Raw genomic sequence first — 24753 nt, forward strand, 5'->3', positions numbered from 1 at the left:
TCTTTCACTGTTAAATTTGAATAGGCGGAATCGCATTAAAAAATACATAAACCAAGAATGCCTGACTGATGAAATAGGATAGCGAGACAGAGAGGGGGGGGGGGGGGAGATGGCAGAAAAGGATACAGTAAGAGAGATGTTTAAAAAATTTGCTATAAATGGAGATGGAGAAAGGGCAACAGATAGACAGACAGAGAGCTGTGGTGGAATAAAGAAAAGATTCTCCTCCAGGTCTTATTCTGGCACAGCTGTCTCTGGGACTCCCAGAGGTGAAGCATTTCCCAACTATTCAGCACTCTGCTTTTACTGCATTTGTCAACACCTACTTGATCAGATGATGATAGATTGCAAATCCTGCTCTCGACATTAAGTTGATTAATCAACAACAATTTCATCAGTGACGATTTACACAGTCATTAGGACCAGCAATCAATAGTTTCCTTGTGATATTACCTATATTCTAAAGTGGGTGCTAAAGTTGATATGCACTGAGGTTAATGCTAAGCAAAACAACTGCTGGCATAACACAGTGGCTGCTTTGCCACAGAGGTTAATCCCCTCATCCAGCCCTTAACGTGCGCCACCTCTACACATCCTCTTGGGCCCTTATTCCTGATTAGGGCTGCTGGACCTAAAGGCTAGGTGCAGTGGAGGAGCACAGTCATTGGTAGCATCCTGCCCTATGACTCCCCAATAATATAGTACCACCAACATTTTGTCACCACAGCTTTGACTCTTATCCATTTAACTGGGTGCCAGTTCAAGCAGGCCAGCATTCCAGAAGGTGAGGGAAGGAATAGGCCACAGAAGACAATCATAGTCTCCTACTTCATGGCAAATATCTCAACGTCGGCATGACTCCTCTGGATGTTGGGAATGGCAGCGGGTGGGGGGGAACAGACAGGAAAGCCAAGAGTGAAGTAAATCTGGCAAGTAAAGCGTGTGATTTAGGTGAACGGATGACTTACAAACCTTCTCGAGGATAAAAGCCAATTAAGTCCCTGGCAATTTCCAGTGGCGGATTTGCCTTGTGACATTAAGCGCAGAGGTACGGTAAAGTTGCATGTAATTGGATTATGTTGATAAATACAGCTCATCATTTGCTGTGTGTAAAGCACTGGAATCACAGAGATAGCGAACATCCTGTTTGAGGAAGTCAGGTTCGAGGACAGAAGCCAGTCACTGTAATAACACATTTGGAAAGCATTCAGGAAAGGTCTGCCACTACATTGGCACATTCTATTTGAAGAACCTTCCAGCTTGCAGACGACATCAACAGAACCAACGGCTGCAGTAGCTCGTCGACATCAAGCACTCATATGCTTCTGGGTGTTGACAAGAAAATGCACCAGAATGCAATTCCTTGTGAATTTTAAATGGAGAGGCATGAAAACAATCTCGGGATGTGTCACCGAGACAAACGAAGCCATCATGCCTGCATCTGGAGGTCATCTCAATGAATTGTGAACAACCGTAGTCTCGCCGCAAGCAGATGGCAGGCAAACAATGAATTTAACAAATCCAGAGCAGATGATAACTGTCAGTGGAGAAATGAGGAAGCTCAGAGTGGGCAAAGAATCAGTTTTGTTAATAATCTGACTGAAAAGGAAAAGTGAACACATATTCACTGCCGCCTGATTTACAATCTAGAGAAGATACAGTTATCACAGTACTCCCAGCAGTTTCTACTGTTACATATCTGTGTGTCTCATACAGCAGTAGTAGAGTAGTTAGCCAGCCTTTAGGGGGCGATTTCCTCAGGTAATCCAGCACTTCTAAAAAGCATTTAAAGCGACACAAAAAAACCACGATCAATCATGACCTCAATTCATGACCTCAGATGCCCAAACGTTTAACATAACTACCCACCACTCTCATCTTCATGTTCCAAACCACTATAAATAAAAAATAAATGAATAAATAAATATTTCAAGCCAAAAACCTACTAGAACTGTCATAACACACCAGACGACACATGTGTGGGTGTTTCTAACTGGCTGCAGGGTCAGGAGGAGTGAGAGGAGGAGGAGGAGGAGTGAAAAGACAACTTGGACGAGCTGCTCCACTGCCCTCGAGCATCCAGACTCTCCTGAGCTGGAAAGTTGTCTGCAGGGATGTTTCGGAAATCCATGGAGGGTTTCTAGAGCCCCTACAACATCTGTCCACTTGCCAGGATCGACATACACACCCCGCCAGGAGCTCTCAACCCCCCCGGATAGATTCCCCTGTCACCAAGTGTTCTCTCTCTCACAGAGGCCAAGGGGAGGAATGGAAGATCAGGGTCTAACGCTTGAAATTTTTATAGCAGCCCTGTGTCCTGTGTCCTTGTGACTGTATTCAGTGGAGGCTGCTGTTATAGCGTGTCTAGAGACTGAAGCCTGGGGCCTCCATCAACAGATGAGCATCAAATTCAGGATAACTTCTTGTTGACTTACAGTAACACAGCGTTAGAATCTGCGGGGTATAGCCTCTGAGAAAGACAGAGAAGTTCTGAGGAATCTCTTCCCTGTTTGCACACTTCCTTACCCTGAGAAGCTTGTTTACTCATAGCACTGCTGGATTGTACAACTGACTTCATGAAAGCATTACAAATCTGACACAGCCTCACTGTATGTGAGGGATTCACCGAAGTTAAACAGGATTTACTGTAACACTTAAAGACAAATGTATGCCCTATGAGGTCTAGTATCAACAGCAGAGGGCTGTGGCAATTACGAAGAGAGCAAAGGGGTGTGAATTAAAGCCAGTCTCTTAGGCACAACAGATAAGCCATTCCAGTCAGTGGAGAGTGCTGAAGGGTCTTGGCTACTGCAGCATCCGAAGTCAGCAGCATTTTAAAGGGGACTGTTAGTAAACATATGAGAGCATCACTCTCAGGAGAGTTTTAAAGGGGCCGTTCCATTCAAGGCGGTCCCTCCAGCCCCTACGCACAGACTCTGTTCACTGCACCCCGGGGACCAGTTATGAACTTGCAAAGACAGCCCGCCTCAGGCCAGGCTCTTCAGCCATGATCAGCACCACCAGCATGTTCTGTAAATCAGAACACCAGAAGCCGCCCAGCACACACTGCTCTTCCACATTTCCATAACCAGTGCAGGAAGCAGGTTTCACATTCCACAAAAGAATAACCAGGGCTTAAGAATGAACAACATCTGAAGACTCTCATAACTCGGCAGCTCGTGAATGAGAAGCCATCAGAACACCTAGCAGTATAAACGCTGACATGGCCATCAGGGAACAGGGGCCTGCTGCTGTGTCCTATGCACACACTCAAATAGGCTCATGAAAAACTTTCTTCACAATTCCCTTCTTGTTTGGACTGCCTATTTGAGTAGAACCATGAGTGAAGACAGAGAGAAGCAGATATTGAAGGAGGGTGAGACGCTCAGAAAGAAAGAAATTGAGGGAGGCCAAGATAGAGATATAGATAGAAATATGTGGAAATAAATAGTGCTCTAGATAGAATAGATAGACTGAATGGAGACAGATGTGGGTATTTATGTGCCAGCATGATGACACTTCACTCTTCTGTTTGAGGAATGTGAAATGAGTAATAATTACAGTGATTAATATCAATGATGAAATGCTCCTATAATGATTATTCCTGTAATTAGAATCAATGGGATGCAATATGCTGCGGTTGTCATTTCTCCATGCAAATGAAACTGCATTAACACGTCCTCTTTTCAGAAACAGGTGAAGAAACCTCACATGCAAAAGGTTTACTTTGCTGGAAAAGATAAGGTCACTGGCATGCTGTTTTCATGCCAGATCTTAGCTCCCTTAATCCTCCATATTGTGTTGATTTTTCTACAAGGAAATGTAAAAAAAAAAAAAAAAAAAGACTTTACTGTGGAAAAAAAATGACCTTCAAAGGGATTTCTGGATTAAAGGAAGGTATTATAAAACAAAAAAAAAGACAATGCCAGATGTCTTCACTAATGCCATCCCACTAAATAGTAGCATTTAAAACAGCATTATTTTAGACAGGGGTGAGTGCTGTACTCATAACAACAACAGCTCAGAATGCTGTATGATAAATAACAACAAAGCACAATCATAGGAAAGGTTTTTGTGTCACACATGAACTGTATCTGTTAAACACTTTAGATTTACTTGAGATTTAAACAATGGTTGTCAGACAGCAAATCAAAGGGTTTAATCAACCACATTAAAATAACACAACAACCATTGTAGTAAGGATGGGTCCCAACCAAGACATTCAGTAAGTTACAGGCAGCTGGATAAACCAAACAAAAGGACCCCAGACTCTTGGACCAGGAACACTAACATATACATCTTTATTTGCCTGGGCAGGACCTCAACTCTAACTAAGCATGTTTCAGAGCATTTTACAGCAGCGGACTCCTGTTGAAATGGACCCATAAATGAGGCATGTGGTGGTGGAGCTGTGCACTCCCTTGTGACAAGGGGCAGGATAAATTGCTTCAAGGTTTTGCGCCGTCTGGTAATCTTAATCCTGCACAATCAAGGCTGTTAAGAGTCCAGGCACAGAGCCACTGCATGGCTGTTAAACCTTCAAGCCTCCAGCACATTTCTCCATTACTTGGGGCTTATTCTGTTCTTACATGTCAAAGTCCAGGTTTACAGAGTGAGAGTGGGCTACATGGATGTGATGGTTTGGAGCCGGGAGCCTAATTCTGCTTTATCTTTGGTCAGGTGTAACCTCCAAACTGAAAAGTACAACCGTACCAGCATTAAAAACTCATAAAATATCGGTAACACTTTATTTGACTGGTTCAAGACTGTTGTCATAATGTGTCATTCGGTGTTTGTAAACACAGCTAACCCTAACCCTAACCCTAACCCTACAAACGCCGAATGACACATTATGACAACAGTCATGAACCAGTCATGAACAAAAATAACGTGTCATTAATGTGTATGACATGTGTCATGTCATTCTTATGACAGTGTCATGTCACCCATATGTAGACCCCTTCAAATAAAGTGTTACCAAAATATCATATGCCATGAATTGCAAGAAGCCGTGTGTACACTTAAAAAACAAATTGGAGGCTCTCGCGTGAGTTTGATATAGACCTCTGTCACATCATTATTTGGGATAAGTGTCCATTTCACTGGTGGGCAGGAAAGCATCATTCCATGATTGCTACATGGTAAATGTCAGATATCCTTTATCCTCCACTTGCCATCTGTTGTGTGAGCACGTCAGGGTGGAAAGTGCTGACCTGCAACCTCTTTTCCATGAGGGAGGGGTAAAGCTGTGACCTCCAAAAACTGTGGCAAAAGCTAAAGTGCTAACCAATCAGCAGACTCAAACATATCAGTGGGGCTACAAAGTTTACCCTTCACATTAGATAAGTCAACTGCATTGCAGTTGCTTAGTGTTATTGCCAATGCTATCCACAGAAAAGCAGACAACTAAGATAGAGAGTGTTTTTTTTAGGTGCCATGTTCAATAACTGGAGGAGAGACCATGAAGCAATAAAACACATGAATTGAAGAGAGGGAAAGGAGAGAGGGATTGTGACACCAGGAAATGCGAGTGTGTCAGAAAGCCAAAGACTGTAGGAACAGGGGGAGCAGGGGGTTGAGCAAATGGATTCTCTGATGCTTGCACAGTGCATGCAAATGTTCCCCAACCCGATGCGCTCCAACCTATCCTCTGGGCTGCATAGGTTTTTGGTTCCCTGGCTTTGATCCGCCGAAAAACACCGTCTCGTTTCTAAAGTGTTAAACATGTCCATCTGTTTTCCCGGGGCCAAAGCAACAGTCCTGTACAGATCCCGCCGAGCACCTTGATCATCTACAGTGGCAGTTGGTTTCCACAGCCATGCCCGGGAGCCAAGGCGAGCTAATCCCTTGCGCCGTGGCAAAGATGGATATGTCAGCATGCATCCATCCATCTGTTAGTGCCCCCCTGCCCATCCAGCTCACAGCAGTGGCCTGTCTGAGAACAAAATGGATGCAGCACCAGGTCTGGGAGGGCATGGCTCGATACTGTGAGAAGCATACTACCCCCACTAGAGATCTATTATGTCCTCCCCCCCAAAAAAACTGTCTTAAGATAAGATCCCAAAGCTTTAAGAGTGAATCACTGATGCTGGTCATGAATCACAGGTACAGTGAAGTTTCCACCCTTGCAGATGTGTTGACCAACAAAAAAACCCACATGGGGAGACCAACAAAAAAACATCTTTAGGTGGTCGCTTCAAAGCCAGCAGGAGGAAGTGAGCTCATTTGCTTTGCCTCATCACATTTGTTATGCCTAAGCACACCTAGCAATCCCATCACAACAATCTGCAATTCATGGGCTGTAATGAGGGGTTGAGGATTACAAGTGAGCTACAGTCTGTGGCACGGAGAGCGAAACAACAGTCACTTTGGGATCACTGGGTGTCAAACAGGAACACACAGAGCTGGAGCTGGAGCTGGAGCTGACCACCTTACCCCCACACCTCTCAAAACGATTCCTCCAACACTTCTTCAACAGAGCATGTCTATCCCCTGCGGGGCATGTTTGGCCATCTCAAGGCCAACACAAGAGTGCATGTTTGCCCACCTGTGTGTCCATGGAGCTTGGCCAGCATGTGGAGAGCGTGAGCCTGTGGAGAATGCTGAGGAGAAGGAAGGGGCAGGGGGGTGGAGATCTGCAGGAGAAGTTATGGAGCGTGCCCAGATGGACATCTGCTCCTCTTTTCCCGTCTGGGCTAATCTGCCCAGTTAGCATCACTCACAGGCCATAGCCCCTCCTGTGGCAGATGTCCTTGTCCTCCCAATACCCAAACCACAGAAGCAGCACCGAGGCTCATTCAGATGACCAATCTAATAAGCTGACAAACAAATCTGCCATAAATGGGGCTCGGTGCTGCTTGGGTCGTCGCTGGTCAAACTGAAGCATCTTTCAAAAGCATCTCTGTGTACTTCACAAGGCGGTGAAGTGGAGGTGCCACTAGCCATCCAAGAAGATTACACCACTCTTCCCCATGTTTGAATAACTATCCATACGACACACTGTGGAAGCTGCTTGAGGAAAGACCCAAGACCCAGGGAAGCGTTAAATGCTTGTTAAATTAAAACACACTCTCGCAACAAGTATCTCCCAAGGTACACTGATCATTGAATGAGGTCAGACATTTTACATGCTGTTGCGAAAGTTACAGCCCTGCCTATTTTCCTTTCTGTGTGTGTGTGTCATGCAGGGTGGAGCTAGTGGATATGCTTCTTTATGCATTACACAATCATGACTCACATTACACTTTTGTTTCTTACTACTACACTTAAAGTGATGGTATTTCATCTTTTTAAAGTATTCTTATTTACCTTAATTAATAACTTTATTTAAAACATTATCCATGTCTGGTCTCCCTTCATGTTGTCTCACCATATGGCCTGATGTAACACGAAGACCCTGTGGAGATCTATGCTATGCTAGTGTGTGTGTGTGTGTGTGTGTGTACACTGGATTCAGATGCAGTCCTACGATAACAAAATGGGAGCTATGAAGGAAGACAAATGAAACAAACTCTCAGGCATTTGTTCTTTCAGGGAGAAAAAATAATGGGTGAAGAATAATAGTCTTCCATGTAGGGCCACACAAATGATTAAAGGGGGGGGATGCTCAAACCAATTATTTCCAGGAGAACCAAAGCCAGTGGTATGAGATCTGAAAGGGTAAACAATTGGAGAGACTGTGGTACATTAAATACAATTAGACACAAGCTGACTGGGCCTGTACACAGAAGGCCAAGCGGCCGTGCACAGACATGCCCCACACAGGCAAGCTGTCTGCATGCTAGACACCTGGGTCAATGTTTCACAAGTGCACCTTTCCATTAATGCTTGGGCGATTTCTTGACAAGACTTATGACCCAATTCCTGCTGTGCAATTATTCATTGGAGCTGCATATGACTGTGAAGTGTAACCAAGTGCTCAAATCACACACACACCACTTGGGAGCGTCAGCAAGAACACCAAAATCATGTTCTAGTAAATCATACGAAAACATTACACTTCAGGGAGACAGTCAGGCTTGTCAAATCATCAGAAAGAAAAAGAAATGTTTTATAATAAGGTCCACAAAATCCAACAGGTTCAGTTTTGTTAACAAAATCACTGCAGAGCAATGCTCTGATCCACAGCCACTGACAAGCATTTTAGCTGTTTTTATCTCTCGTAGGTTGAGGTTAAGATAAAAGAGACCTGGAGACAAGGGGTTGCATCAGTATGGAAAATGGACAACAACATACAAAAAATGTTAGCCTCACAAAAGAACCCTCAAAACATAATTTCACCCCCTTAAAAACAGCACATCTGGGTTAAAAACTATTTTGCGAGCTACCAGCCTTTTTTGTTTCATTCGGTCCCAACATTTTCTTTTTCAGCAAAGGCGATGGGAAGTTTAGCTTAACTGTTTGACATTCAGAATGCGACTTACCTTATCGTCGCCCGACTGGAACTCTCTGAGATTCACTCCAAAAAAATAGAGGCACACAATGCAGAACATCCAGCAGAGTTTCACTCCTACAGGGCCTCTGAAGATTTCCCAGCCATTTAAATGGACATTATCTCCTAAAGGCATTCTAAATTGCCTCTATCATTTAGCTACTAATCTAACATTCTTTTTATAAGTTCATAATTCCAAAAACTACAAAACCCAAGATAATGAGAATAAAATTCTAAATTGTTCTCGGATAAAATTATGTAGTTATTAAAGTCTAATTCCAGCATGGCACTGATGCCAGCAATAACCTTCATGATCTACATAATGTTTGGCATTCAGATAACTTTCCTTTGACCAGCAATAACGGCTTTTACTTTTTGATTGTCACCATAGCGTAGCGAGCATGAACCTGATGCTTTTTTGCTAGAAAGAAAGTTTTATTATCAAACCAGTGCGATGAAACCACTCTGTGCTTTTGTGTGAGGTGTTAAGAGCCTGAGCATGAAACTCACCTAAGGAAGTTCAGAAAGTGTTCTGAAAAAGGACATAAAAACCAAGGATGGTAAAAAGGCTCATGTCTTACCTAGCACTCCAAGCCGGTAGTTCACAGTTATGACGATGACATTGCCATAGCTTGCCAAGATGCTCCCGTCAAACATATTCCCTGTGCCCTCCATATATGAGCCTCCGTGGATGAAAACCATCACAGGCTTGGGGCTGCCACTTTCACGAATGTCTGGAAAGAGGAGAGTTAATAATTAAAGGGGAAATTAAAACAGTATGAAATGCCATCTCAGCAGTGTCTGATTATTCTTTTTTCCCCTCCTTGCTACAACTTCTCATAGGCCTACAATTTCTCAATGGTCAGAGATTAACTGATCTATTGACACGATACGTTTTAATTTCCTATGCGACATGTATGTCATGTTCCTGGTGACTATAAACTCCCTACTTAATTATAGTTTAAGAGGAACTGGTGTGATTGAGGTTTAGTTTATTAATTTTGCCCGACAAGCATCTGACTGATATCTGATCAAAATTATTGAATTTTTGTTGTGAATTATTTCAATATTGTGTGGCCTAAAAGCATATGTTTCTTTGGAGTTTATTAAAAGCTTACATGTTACAACAAAATTGCATCTAATTAAAATATTTTGACAAATTAGAAAGGACAGAACAGAAGAGTGAAACTCATGATCACTTTTATCTTCTGCAAACAACAGAGGCATTTTTTATCAGGGGTGCTGTGTATCCACAAACATATTTATCGATGTTTGGTGTTAAGGGACGTACTTCCAAGAGGTCACTGAGTAAACAGAGGAACAAACACAGCAAAAAAGCAATTATTTGTAATGATATTCCATTCTGTTTTCTCTGGGCTCCCAAAAATCATCTTCATCCACCATCCTTTGTTTGGTTGTTTCTTTCCTTCCAGATCTGGTTCATGTTGGCTTTCTTGGACGCTCTCATGTCATTGTCCCTGGTGGAATCCTGAGGCAGAGAGGGAATTCATCTCCTCCGCTTAGCGTGGCACCGTGTCATCTTATCTTCTTTCAGAAAAGGGCCCGCCCATTGTTGTTTGTCTGTGGGTGTGTATACTTGAACCTTGAAATGATGTGTGACAGTGAATAAACAAGTGTGCTTATGTATGTCTGGTCTTGAGAGTCTAGAGTCTTAGGTGTGTCATGAAAGTGTTGTGTGTATAAACAGGTGCATGCGGTGAGAAGTCTAGAATCTTACACTCATCAGACACAGTAAAAAGGGAATAAGAGACACAGTAACAGAAGTTAAATCATAAAGGGGTAGAAAGTGGTAAACAGGGCTGAAGAAAAAAAAAGAAGAAAGTTAGTCAGGAGGAGAGGGAGAGAGGGAACGAGAGAGTAATGAGACAGTGGAACTCTGGGCTATAAACCTACAGAATATTTTGAGGGCTGAGTTTTCCCTCTTTTCCCTCCCAAAATCACATATCTGAGCCTTCACATCTTCCATTCACTTTCATGAATTAATTGAATCACAGCTGAGCAACGGGACTCACACGAGTGCGTAAACTGGCACAGCAACGATCTGGGAGTCTAATGCCGGATAATGACAGATAGGAAATTCTTCAAAGAAATTAATACTCTGTTGTTCCTTTTTGTTCTGTAAGAGAGCTGGGGCCGCAGCACCATAAAAAGGCTCTTTTGATTCTGTATATATTACAATTTAATGTCTCTGTGTCACAAAACTTCATTGATCAATAAGAATAATACTGAGGCTCCCTGCATTAACATCTGCTTAGAGGAAAGAAAAAAAATCCTTCTTGCATCAAAGTTGTTGACAAGTGAGGCATATCAGATATCTCAGAGGAATGAACGACAGTAAGCTGTAAGGCAGAGGCATTTGTGATGTGTTACTGTGTATGTGTGAGTGTGCAGCTGTTCAGTTTGTGAGCATACCTGTTTGTGTGTACTTGTCTGCACTTGCAATATGATGAGTTTGTACTAGGGACTTTGTGATGAGGAGTGCATTCCAATTTCTTTGAGATAAAAAAATCATTTCACAGTTGGATGTCATTCTGCTGGTGTATCTTCTCAAGGTGTCAACGGATAAAAACAATGGTGCACTGCTGCAGCACAGGGCCCAAACCCAATCAGGGTCTCCCTCACCATTGTGCAATAGCCAGACAGGCCTGAACCCTGGCTTAGGTTGATCACTGATAATTGTGCAGGGGTTCCCAGTTCCTCATTGCTGCTTGTAAGAATGAGATGGCACTTTCCCACTATTGTTCTGTGTGGTGGACTCCCCCCACCCATCTCCATCTCTATGAGATGTGGGATAAATCTGACCTCATGTGAAACTTAAAAGACCGTGATTTCCAAACTGGTGGAGACAGATTGGGTTCAACGGCAATTCCACTGTTTCTATTTTGAAGTCCACAACAGATCGCTTCCATTCATTGTGGTTAGATGCACACTGGTTATTGGGGTATAGCAGCATCAGATTTAGTTGGTGTTTCACTTCCATTCCAAAGCTGTATCCATTCTAATGAAAAAGTATCCAATCCATCAAGGAGCTCCTTCAGCTTAGGAATGGGGAGGAGATAGGTCCTCATCCACACACATCCACACACACACTCTGGCAATGTCCACACAGACGTCGAAGAGGGAATTCCAGACAGGTGCTTGAAAAATGTTCCATGGAGTAACTCAAGAACTGGCTGGCAAAAGAGCAGGAAAAACACACTGAAAAATCCAAGGCGAGTGTCCTGTTTGCCTTGTAATGTTCAGCTCCTGTGGGGACCCGGGGTTTTAAGTATGTGGAACAGTTTAGATTTGAAAGCCCCGCCGTGGGATGTGGCTGTCTCTCCATGAGTTCACCGAAGCACAAGTCTCGTGGCATATTGTCTTCTGTAGTTAAGAGGATTGTTTACTTGCCCTGAATTCTTTATCAAGTCAACGCATGACGGTTAGCGGGGCTTTCAGTGTATCTGCATAACTATAATCTTTTGATGTGCAGATCAAAGACAGCTGCCTCATTTCCCGTTACAATTCCCCTAATTGGTGCTTATTTCATGAGATAATACTGGAGACTGTCCACATTAACTCTCTTAGGCTGTTTATACCTGGCATTAACAAGCATCTTGGGTTATCCAATCAAAAGTGGACAAGTCGGTAACAAAGTTATCTGAAATGCTCCCATTTTGCCCTACATACCTTTGTCATCTGACTTTGAGTGGATCTTGGGATCTTTGAGGCTGTTAAGAGGGTAAACTAAAGTGGCACTTAATGTAGTTAGCTACATAACCAAAATTAACTAGTCAGCACATACGTGGATGTCACCAGTTAACGGCTCTTGGAAGCTGAGGGTTGTCTGGCAACTGTCACGTTATTAGCTAATGTTAGTTAAATTGCTATCACTAGATAGTTATCTAGTTATTAGTGAGCTATGTTATCTAGATCAAAACCTGAGCTATTTGTAAATATAAAACATTATATCATACTATTAATGTAGTTTAAATCTTAAAAAAATCTCAAACTTGCTCATCAATACCTGCATTTTTTTAATGCTACAGTGGCCTCTCATTTTCTCAAGAACCGTGACATCCCAAGTGTGCGCTGAGTAGTTAGTTTCGGTCAGTTCCCATTTAGCAAAAATCTTAGTTTACCCTCTTAACAGCATTCAAAGCATGAACCGACTTTATAGCTACGGTTAGCATTACCGTTAATGTTAGTTTAGGATTTCAATTCAACATTGAAAGAGACAATCTTGAAGTCTACGGGATATATTTTACCCTACGGGCAACTAGAAACCACAGGACAGAACAGCAGCACGTGTCAAAGCGTTGGCTTGTGAACGAGTAAGAGAACAGATTATCCCCAGTTTTTGGGACTGCAAGGTATTGTTGTTTTTAAATTGCCATTGAAAAGAGTCAACGGACAGTATGAACAGAATAGTGTTTGAGAAAATACTCATTATTTGTAACTCACTTATGGCAGTAGAAACTTGTGGCAGAAAAAAAAACTGCTGCCAAGAGGGAAGGTAGAGTTTGCTTGTCAGACATTAGGCCTAGCGTCCTTGGTGCATTACTGGTTATTGAAATACCTCTATGGGCATTTCGAAATGTTCAAATGTCAAGGACAAAGCCAGCTTTGAGTACATACTTCCTCATATGCAGAGGGCATTAGTTGAGTAGGCAGTCTTTTAATGTGTCCTAGGTCAGGACACATATTCACATACACACTGCTAATAGAATGTGGCCCTGACCATCTCTGAATGTGGTCTATGCAATTAGGTCTCTGTTCTGGCTTTAGGACAGAGGGAAAATGTTCTATTGAAGTCACAAAAGGCTTAATAATAATACTGTTTAAATGTGTACCTGAATGCAGTCATTTGTGGAATTATATAAATAAGTATAAAGAAATTGCTTGCGTCATATACTTACTAATTAAACTATTATGCCAATGGGGAAGTTTTCATTAGATCCAGGAACAGACTATGTTGCGTAGGAAACTTTTACTGGCTACACCAAAAAACTGATCATGATTAAACTATTTACTGTTGTTAGCACTGATGTACAGGCCATAAGGTAAGAATAAAGTGTTTTTTAAAAGCAGAGGGGTTAAAAATCATGCAAAAAGGTGTTAAGAGTTGGCAGTGGGGTTAATAATAATCAGTATTATTGTTTAAATAGGTGGGATGCAGTATGTTAAAAACTAAAGAAAATAAAAGAAGTCAGGCAAAAACCTATGGTGGGTTATTAACATTTAAGCAACTTTGGAATGACGGGAAACATTGAACATACTCTGAAAACATCAAGCAAAAAAGACAAAACACATCCAGCCAAAAACTAGGAAGAAAAAGAATCTTCACTTTCAAAAAAAGGACAAGAAAATTTAAGAAAAACAAAGAAGAAAAAACTGGAAAGGGTTTCCTTTCATGCATATCAGTTTGGCATCAAAAAAATACCTTCGTCCTCTGCACCGTCATTATCACCTAAATCATCACTCTGTTTCTTTGTAAGGGGACCTAGGATCAAGAATGGAAAAGATGGAGGAAACAGAATACAAGAACACACAAGCCTTTTAACAAAAAAGTGCTTCAAAGACAAAGAACTTTCACTTTCGTCTTTTTCTCCTGTATGAGTGTTTATCTTAAAGACCAAAAAAGAGGAGATCTCTTAACAATTAAATTATTCAACAAATGTGGGTCTGGCTTCTATAAAGTATCTATCGAGGATTGCTCCTGCAAAGAAACAAAGAAGAAAACTCTAGTGGTTCAACTGAAGCCCCGGAAGAAAAAAAAAAATGTTGCAAAAACATTTTTTGCTTGCCAGCTTTTTGTTGTCGTTATTTTGAAATGGGTCAATGAGTAACTATTAAAAGAAGGTTTCACAGTTCACTGGTAGACTGTTACACAGAACCAAGACCATAACTGCCCCTTAATGTAAAAAAAAAAAAAAAAGTATCCAGTACTACACAAAAATGGCATATTCATTGCAAACATGAGTGTGTCAGTCAATGATAATTTACAACATTATCTTTAAAGTGCATCATGCTATATTATATTTTTGTGACAATGTATCACATTTAGCAAACATTCAAAAAATGTCAGCATATACTGCAAATAATTACACAGCATGGATATATATTAAAAATCCTAGCTATGTACACTTGCTTTGTTTTTATGATAAGGGTCAAATCCCAAATGAAGATATGCGGCCTCATACAAATGGCCTGGGCATAACTGTTAAGAGAGCTCCGGTATTTCTCATCCTGGGTCCCATAGTCTTTTGGGTAGTAGGAATGAAAACGATCAAGTTGGTCCAGTATGGAGTTAGAACTGCAAAACGGCTATACAATGGGACAAGCATCCGGTACTGAGAAGTCCATAATGTTAGTATAACTGTCTGACAACATAGAAAGGATCCCTACACAGATAGACTGTAAAGATATTGTAGAAATGCCTGTTTGGACAGTCATTAGTACTTCTGGATCGAACCAGAAGAAGAGAAATATATAACTAATGCGTTCTAACTCAATACTGGACCAGTTTTTGTCCCTAGTAAAAAATTGGACCAAAAGAAAAGATGGGATAATAGGGCCAAGGTTAAAAAATACTGGAGTTCTCCTTTAAGGCCTTTTTAAATTTTGTTATCTGCAAACAATGGCACAATCAAGAAGGGAAAGGTTGCTACATAATCACTGTTCCTGTCTTGATTTCTTTCTTTCTTTCTTTCTTTCACAGACAGACCTCAGACATACTCCCACATTTACATACGCATGGACACACAGTCACACACCTACACATACGGACAAAACACATGCACTCACAAATAGACATTATTGTTATTCAAAAAGCCAACACCATCATGCAGGACCTTAGATACATGCAAATCTATGTCTGGGTGTGAAAGACACGAATGAAGGGAGAGAGAGAGAGAGAGAGGGAGGGATAGAGAGAGGGGGGAATGTGAAAGAGAGAGGGTAGTGTGAATGCCTGAGGTGCAGGGCTGGTCTTGAATTATGGCTAGTGGTAGCTTTTGCAGCCAAATACACAATGTGTTGAGAGCCAAGCAACCAGTGAGAAAACCCCTGATTCTCTACATGACATAATGCACAGAAGAGGAGCTGCACATGTGTGAGGCAGCATGCACTGAGTTGGGAGTACTCCAATAGATTATGGGGAAATTGTTTTCTTTTTTTCTTTTCATTTGTTCCCTGCTTCGTGTGTGTCACCCTCATAAGTACAGTAGAGACAAGCTGAGCTGGAGGAGGGAATGACAGTCAGTATTGTGGAGGGAACAAGCAATGTTAACAACATGATTACTGTTTTCATACAGCTGGGTTCGGCATCTTCTGACGACCTTTTCTGAAAGATGAATATATCAGTAATTAAACAGCACATTCGACTGACAAGATGCCTTACTTAAACTATGCAAAGCATGGTAGCATACATTTAATCAATACACAGATTTTGCAAACATTCGATTAAATATCAGTTTGAGATGATTTTAAAGTCTGGAATGTTAAACTAGATTTTGTAAACAAATTCCTGAAGCAGACACAAAAAGATGAATAGACCATTTGGAATCACTGTCTTGTTTGACAAAAACTTCCATAAAACTACATTCAGTAGTGCTCCTTTAAAAAAATGCACCACAGTATGATTTTACCGAAACTACATAGAGCACCTCTAAAGAATGCCCAACAGTATGACTATACTGAAACTACATAGTGCACCTTTAAAGAATGCCCAACAGTATGACTATACTGAAACTACATAGTGCACCTTTAAAGAATGCCCAACAGTATGACTATACTGACAGTTTCCAGTAGCAAACTCTTTCCTCCAGCTTGGCGCTACGGAAGACATCCCCTCTGCCAAACGAGTCAAACAAATAAGCACACAATAACCCCTGCTATAATGAAAATGACCTCAATCTCTCTCCTGGTGGTCTCCCAGTGTTAGTTCCTCATTACAGGAACAGATTTTATCCGTGCATAATTGCTTTGAGAGCTGCGTTCGTTATCTTCAGATGGGGCAAAACACCTCCATTCTGACCTCTTACACAACGTACGGGTAAAAACCAGCGCCCCTCAGTCTGTGCCTGGTATTTGGGACACAAACAAGAGAGCATATGGCAGATTTTGTTTTCAGAACCAAAGAGACGTCTCAAACCAAACTGTCACAGTTCTTGACACAATTATTTGGTGTGTGTGTGTGTATCTGTGTGTGTGTGTGTGTGTGTGGGGGGGGGGGGGGGGGGGGTGTGTGTGTGTGTGTGTGTGTGTGTGTGTGTGTGTGTGGCTGTAAGGGTATTTGTCACAGGTTTTCTTGGCAGCATCCTTAAGGCTTAGAGCTAGTGCTGAAGCTACTGTAATAAAGGCCATAACTGGGAATGTATACCTAGTTTTAAACTATGGTGGATTTACAAAAAGACAAGGACTAGTACAGTACTTTAAGTAATAACCCTCTTTGAAAGCCATAGTTGAGTGCGTAGAGGTGTGCAATCACATTGTGTGAGGGAGACATCCAGGAATTCTTGAAAGTATACATTCAGCAAAACAGCCATAGTGGTAATAGCTTCTGCTTCACATATCGCTACAACCGTGAGTTGGTCAGTCTAGGTTTAGAAATAGCATGTGGGCACTGCAAATAGTACGACAAAAGAAAGAATGGATGAAGAGATTTTTCTCTCTGATAGAACCACTGGCTGTGGCAGTGCTTGCAGGCATGATAGCTTCAAGGATGACAGTGGTTCAGAATGAGGGCACAGTAGCTTAACCTGAGGTTGGGTGTCCTTTCTCCAACTGTGATAAGTACCTTCACTCTCCCACTGCTTCTTTCTCTCTCCCTCCCTCTCTCTCTCAAATGCATTCACCCAGGTACCCTCTATATCACTGACACACAAACACACAAGCACAGATGTGCACACACACACCACACACCACACACAAAACAGTCCCCTGCATCTTTTCTGTAGGATTTCTGATGGATAGATGGTTTTGATGGATGGACAGATGGATGCCCCACTCAGGCTCTCCATGCTGCTGTGTGAGAGTGCTGTGGAGGAGGAAGGGAGAGGTGGAAGGGTGTGGGGGTTCAGGGGGCACACCTGTCTGTTCTCCTTTCCGTAATCACAAGGCCTGGGCCAACGGAGCACCTGTGGCAGGGGCCCCTGACCTCTCACCTGCTCAGTCTGTCTCGGCCATTCTTCCTCTGTGTGAGTCTGTCTCTTTCTCTTCCTCTCCGCCAAACCCTTGTCTCTCTCAGCCTCTCCCCCTTTCCCACCCACTCTCAATCTCACTGCATGTGTTCCTCTGAACCCTCCCGCTTTTTCTTCTTGACTTCACCTGTGCTCCCCCTCTTGTGAGCACTATGAATCCTTTCAGAGGCACAGTCAAGCAGGAAGGATAGAGATGGAGATGATGATGCATCAAGAAAATCAAATCCCCACTCTCCCCACAGCTGTCATAAGAAGCGAGATTGATTTATTAGGGCCACAACAACCAGATGTGTGAGTGCGCACAAACACACACACACACACACACACACACACACACACACACACACACACACACACACACACACACATAAACAAACACACACACACAAACACACACACACACACACACACACAGGCGCAATAGCATACACATACAAGCACAAAGTCACACACACACCCTGGATACTTTCACAAACACACACACACAGTTCTCCTTATGCCATTATTGATTCTGTATTCACCTTTGACTGACAAACTGCAATTTCATGCTTCAGTACTCAGTACTGTAAAGTACAGGTCCAGTCCACTCCACAGCCTGCCTCAGACCCGAGTATTCTGACGCATCACAATGCCTGCAGGCCATGTGTGGGCTGGCTAATCAACACTGGGGGCGCCATTGATTTCAGATCGGGTGCATCGACACTAACACATTCCTCATTAACTAGGAGAGGCCACATCAAAATCACCTCCCAGCAATGGCCGAACAAATTCTAGCTGCTATACTATTTTTTTTTTTTGCTTATTGCTATTAGAAAAAGAAAATGACCTTGAGTTCCTTGACAATGCTGTGAGAGTCATTCAGCCATGAAAAGAGCCATTTATGAAGTTGTGACTGAACTGTAAGTTGGGAGACCTGATCCAGGAGAAACAATTACACTGGGCTCCAGAGGACACAGCCCAGGTCTACAGCCTTTGGCACAGAGTTCGATAAATGCTGATCTGACCAATCAAACACTGCGCCTGGACCCCAGAGAAATGTTTTCTTGGCCCTCTTGAGAATCATTTTACTCTGGGGGCTTGGCTTATCCACTCAGTGAGTGAGGAAAGGGAGCACTAGATCTTTTAAATGGATGACTCAGGACCAGCTGGCACCTGAGATAGAGTATACATTACCAGGGCCAGAACATGTTTAGAAACAGTTGATGCAATTATGAACCCCTCTACCAGCCCCCCATCCCCACACTCACACACACTCACACACACACACACACACTACATGGTAGCAGGAGAGTTGAGAGTGGTTTGTGCTGGACCAAGTAGTAATAGGGTGCTCAAATAAACTTCTAAGTGTACAACAAAGGGGAAATGGTGCAGATCAACACTAAATGATGCCTGGAAATAAAACAAATATTGAGTCCACTAGTGTACAAAGGGGAAATGGTGCAGATCAACACTAAATGATGCCTGGAAATAAAACAAATATTGAGTCCACTAGTGTACGCTTGTTGCTTGCAATTACAACTTCAACTCTTGCTTTAAAGTGTGCCATAATTTAAGATGTGGCTGTTCAGGGGCTGTACACAAATCAATTGCTTAATTTTTGTCAGTCAGCTAAATCCAGGGTGGTTTAAAGCAGCTTGATGTATTAAGAGTGTGTAGTTTGAGTCAAACTAAAACATTTCAGTTTAATTTACTATGACCAGTGCTGGCAGTCATATTGTGTTTACAGTTTTTTTTCCTTCGTCTTCTGCTTTGTTCACCTTTTTTTGGTCTGCAATATCAGATACTTCACTTCACAAGCCCACATGAAACTTGCTGTGGTTCTAGCCCCACATGTCTGACCCAGAATTTAAGATTAGGGCCCCTAGGTGTGCATTGAGTTCCCCCTAAAGTGGGCTAGGCTCAAGGCACTTTTTGGGCAAACGTTTTGCCAAGGATGATCAAATTTCTATGGAAAAGTTGGCCTATAGGAGATGTATTACCCTAGCTCAAAACGACTCCCTACGTTTCATTATTGACCTTGTGAATTACGTTCAAAATAAAAATCTAGCACTTTACTAGCCAATTACTGTGATATAAAGGTTCAAATATCACGAAATTTGACACCCTGCATCATTAACACATTCTTTGAACGTGCACCATATTTGTGACATTTTGTCCATAGGTAACTGCAACTGACACATTTCAATATGTCATTAGGCTCGCTCAATAAAATGGCCACCAACGACCAATACAAGTTCAGCAGCCAATACATGCCTGTGTGAATTGGCAAGTGGGCAAAATAATGACATTTTGTAGGCTTATTCATAATGGCATATAGATAACTATTCACCTAAATTAAAAAATATTAGCCATGAGATGTCCCTACAAGTGTTCCTCAGTTCTTCTGGAATGGTTTGGTCTATCTTCAAAACACCTAACATTTACTAAATTCAAATGGTCTTCCTCCACCTGTTAAAATCATTCCACCTGACTCATAGGAACTGCTTTAAATCCACAAACTATACTTCCACAGAGTTACAAACTTTCAAGTCTATTGTTGCCATAAATGTAATCATTCATGATAACACTTATCTTGGAACAGAAAATATATATATATTTTTTTTTTACTTAGTTCTTGCTCATTTTCTTGCTTTACCCAGCGGCCATATTATGCACCATTATGCAGTACGCATAGTTATTTACCACTAACAAGCTAACAAGGCTAGAATAGCTGGTACTGCTCTCGCAATGCATTACAACAAAGATTAACACTTTTGATCTGAATTTCAAAAGAATAAAATCTGCCATTTTTAAAAAGAAAATAAGAGTACACAATTACAGCAACAGAAACTAAGTGGTCAGTCAGAGGCGTACAATTCCCTATAAACGTCCATGCATAGCCATTCAGAGAAAGAAAATATCCTCTGGGCACAAAGAATATATTTGAGAGTGTAGCTCTATACGGTTTTCCACATGCCTGCCTATGACAAGGATTCTCACACAATTCCACGGAAACGCACCCTGGGCAACCATCCACGGAATATGGAACTAAAAGCTTTTTCACAACCAACCACATAGCTCTCTCACCCCTGCCCTACCCCCGTTCCCATGGAGCAAGGCATCTTACGCTACACACTACCAGTCAAGCCTGAGTGAGACAGGGAGAAAGACAGAAAGAGAGATAGGGGCATAGGCAGCGAGAACAGACAGAAAGGTGAGAGGAAAGGGTGCATGACAGACAGACAGACAGACAGACAGACAAACAGACCGACAGACAGACAGACAGACAGGAGAAACAAGTGTGTGCATGTGTGTGAGAGAGATAGACATTTTAAAAAGTCTTGCTAGAAGACAGATGTGAGGGGCAATTTTTTGAAACCAGTGCCATTCTATTTGCCTGTCCCATCCCACTCCGAGGCCCTTAACCCAATACTTTACAAGGCCAAAGCAGGTATTCTCCCCATAGATGAGGTGCTATTTCTTCTGAATGATGCCACACAATGGATGCGTGTTCAGTGAGAGAGGAGCGTCAGAAGCGCATTGACTCCTGGCTCCCAGGGCAACCGCTCTACATGACACGGAAGTGTGTACAAGCCTTTCAAGTCCTCGCACTGAGGTTTTGCACCACAGCAACGATGCAGATGGTGGCTTCAAAAGATCATTCCTCTCTGTAAAACTAATTCAGACCCTTGACAGCATGAATATTACATGGCAAAACTAGAATGTGCTTCAGTGTGACTGATGTTTTTTTTTTATATATATATCTCTAATGAATACAAAAAAAAAAAACACTGCAGCTTTGCATCCAGACGTATAAAGAAGAAAAATAAGCATCTACCCTGATGTGGAACTCTCGCTAGGCGTTTCATGAATATTTGATTCATTTTTCAAAAACATGGCTGACATTCTCCGCTCTGAGGAAGGGGGGCTATTTGCCGCCACCTGAAAAAGGGAACTAACGCGGGTCCTCAAATATCAACAGTGAACATCTTAGAAAAAGATGTTGCTCTTTTTTTCCGCTCTTTACCTTCCAAAGGCCCGTCCTGGAGTGCAAAGGGAAATGGGAGACCAGAATGTCACAGTGGGCTCAGACTGTGAGGGACCCATGGCTCATTAGAACCGAGTGGAGATGAGAACTTAGGCAGGTAGCATGGGAAGGTTTCATTAGGAGCAGCCAGAGGCGTACAGCATGACTCAGCCAGAGATGACAAACTTCATAATGAGCCCTCTTCCTGTCGGGCACAGGTGGGTGGGGCAGGGATGGAAGGGCGCGTTTGATAGAGCGAGCGCGCTGCAGGTAAATTGGCAGAAGAGCATTCGACAGAGCAGCAGACGTCGCCCCTTGTGATCTGTCTCAGGTCTGGTTTTGTTCAGTGGGAGCCCTCCGCCCTCACTGGCTCAGAAGGATGGAGATGCAGAGGGTTCTATCTTGATTGCATTTGGTGCAGGATGGTGCGCACACACACACACACACACACAGATAGAGAAAGATAGAGTGAAGAGAAAGAGGGAGTGAGAGAGAGAGACTGTTTGAGAAGAACAAATTACTTTCTGAAGGCAAATATTGATTTCAATAAAGCTTTCTGGTACAGGCAGAAGCACAATATATCAGAGATATTAAAACACATTGGTATTATATCACAGTGATTTCCAGTGGTGACCAAACAGATAGAAGATGGCCAGCTGCCACTGCTAGGTCCACAAGGGCATGACTAATACACTCAGATTAATATGGCTGCTGCAAAACACCACGTCCTCAACCCCTCAATTTAGTAGTTCTTGAAAAAAACACTCCTATACAGCATGGTCGTCTTTCTTTGTTTCAAGGACAGCACATCTTTCTGTTAGACATTTTCTTCTCTCTTCTGGAAAAAAATCTGTCAAGGTCATTGAGTATACAGTGTTTGATGTGTGTTGTATCTCCTCTGTAATATTTTTATATGAAAGTATTTTCTGGAGTATGCACTCCGATTGATCTGAAGGACTGGGGATGACTTGCATTAGCATATATGCATTCTACAAATCTGGGCTTCCGTACACTCTTTCCCTTATAAAAAAAATAATCCTGCAACAGCGTCCACGCTTCTAAGAGAAATAAAATAAATACATTCGAGAGTGGAGTTGCTTATTAAGCTCCCAGTAAATGTGACACTCTGATCTGAGATCTGTCTGCCGAAATGAATGTCTTTCCCTGTGAACTCCGGACAGCCTTTAATGAGAAAGGAACCACAAGATTGGGGGGGATTTGACACATGTATTAGACACACTTTTCAGTAATGGTGCCTTCCTCTCCTTTCCTCTATTCTCTCTCTCTGTCTTTCTCAAAGACTATGGTCTATGGTCTGGGCTATGCCAATGAGGGAGAGGAAGGGGGGGAGTGAGAAAGGTAAAGGGGAAACAAAGCTGGATTTTACAGAGCTGTCTTCAGGGAGTCTTCATGCACCGCCAGTGGACAGCAGAGTCTACATTTACAAAGGAAAATATGGGAAAATAGGAGGAAATAGAAATGACCAAAGCAAGGCTCAAGCCAAAAAAAAACCTTCAGAGCCATTGGCAATTACAATTACATCTCCAATGTCAAGTAAAGGAAAATGTCAGGTTGCGCACAGGTAAAATATGACACGTCACACAGTTTTGTGTTCAGTATAGCTTAGTCTGTGCTTCCTTTTGTCTGCCAACACCACTATGCACTGGATTATGTGGCCTTTCAAGGGCCACTTTTACTAATGATGTGCAATATTACCAAAGACAAATATCATGATATAGCAAGGTTTTAGTGGAAAGAATATCTGTAAGATATGATAAACATATGAAAATTATTTTTTTGTTACTAATTTATGTAACATACATTATATTTGCAAAAACAAGTATTGCATCATCTGAAGTTCAACACTAAAATGTTATCGAGTATTAAAAAAATGTTCAGTTCCTCAACTTCTAAGGTCAACATGACTCAAAGTGAAAACTCAAAAGATTAACAACTCACATAAATGAACAAAAAAGGATGAGTCCAAAAATAATTCCGTTGGTCAGGTAAATAGTAACACTCTTCGGGTGTTTACTTCTTTTAAGAGTGAAGAAAGACTACAAGGGCAACCTGCTGCACAGCTTAGCCTATATAATCCCTACTGAAATATTTCATTAACAATAATGCTAGCTGAAAACAAATGCCAATATCCATATAATGTGTTATGACACTGGACCATAAGTGCATTTGTCCTTTGACCAGGCAAGTCATCCAAGTGTTTGAGTTGTTGTGACTCGTGATATACGTTTGTTTTTTGTAACCTGTTTTGAATAGGACTGATGTTTAACCCTGTCATATCATGATAGTTGGCTACTTCAGCAAGCTGAATGAAATATGTTCACCTGGGGGATAGTGGTGACTGGTGACTGACAGGGAACAAAAAAGGGTGCAAAATTCAAAATGTAGGCGCAATGGCGACCATTTTAAATGCCATCTGAAGCAAAGGTATAAGGTTAGATGATTCAGAAAATGAAAGCTGGACCATGAGAGAGAAAATCTATACGACTGAACAGTAAATTGTGGATCTTGGTGTGAGAGTGTGTGTGTGTGTGTGTATGTGTGTGTGTGTTTGTGTGTGTGTGCCAACACCCCCTGAAACCTCCCAGTCCAGCGTGCCATCTTAGCAGACTTATTAAACTCTTCAAGCACAACAGCACTTTGCTGTGGTGATTAACAGTAATCTGACATTAGGAAGCAGGCCAGCTTTGCCAGGTCTCAGTACAGCCGACACGGCTTTGCTGGCAAGTCTCCGAGCGTGCCACAGAGACCCGGGCTCCTCCGAGGAATGACAGAGAGGGAGAGAACAGGATGTTCAAAGAGGGGCCTGCCGTTGCAGGGACGGCAAACGGACTCATTTGCCAGCACATTACATTTTCATATCATTTCAATTTCAAAGTGCTGCGTTGTCAAGCAAGCAGGGATGAAAGACAGCAGAAGGCTAAAGTGCCCTGGCAGCATCGATAGCTAGCGCCCGCCGTCGTGCAGCCGCCATCATCAACATCCTTCAAGCCCCCATCCTCATCTCTGACAGCATGTCAGCAAAATTATGCATCATTTCCCAGCTCTAAAACTAATTTGAACGGATTCCTTTTTTCCCCTCTTTTTGGTCA

At 42.2% G+C, this 24753-nt stretch overlaps 1 protein-coding gene across 5 annotated transcripts in view; it reads right to left on the reverse strand.

Annotated features, from left to right (window-relative positions):
• The window catches only part of nlgn1 (neuroligin 1), a gene marked incomplete at its 3' end in the record, with an annotated part of 144462 nt that overhangs the window by 86423 nt on the left and 33286 nt on the right, over window positions 1-24753 (reverse strand). For 3 of the 5 annotated variants that reach the window (XM_080831884.1, XM_080831887.1, XM_080831886.1), the window contains 2 exons: window positions 13875-13934; window positions 9013-9165 (listed from right to left, as the gene is read on the reverse strand). In XM_080831884.1, coding sequence (XP_080688010.1) covers window positions 9013-9165; window positions 13875-13934 — 213 coding nt within the window. Of the gene's footprint in view, window positions 1-9012; window positions 9166-13862; window positions 13935-24753 lie in introns of all 5 variants that reach the window. The other 2 variants (XM_080831885.1, XM_080831888.1) reach the window with 2 other exon arrangements.

This window comes from Sprattus sprattus, assembly GCF_963457725.1.
Source record: "Sprattus sprattus genome assembly, chromosome: 2".
NCBI lineage: Eukaryota > Metazoa > Chordata > Actinopteri > Clupeiformes > Clupeidae > Sprattus > Sprattus sprattus.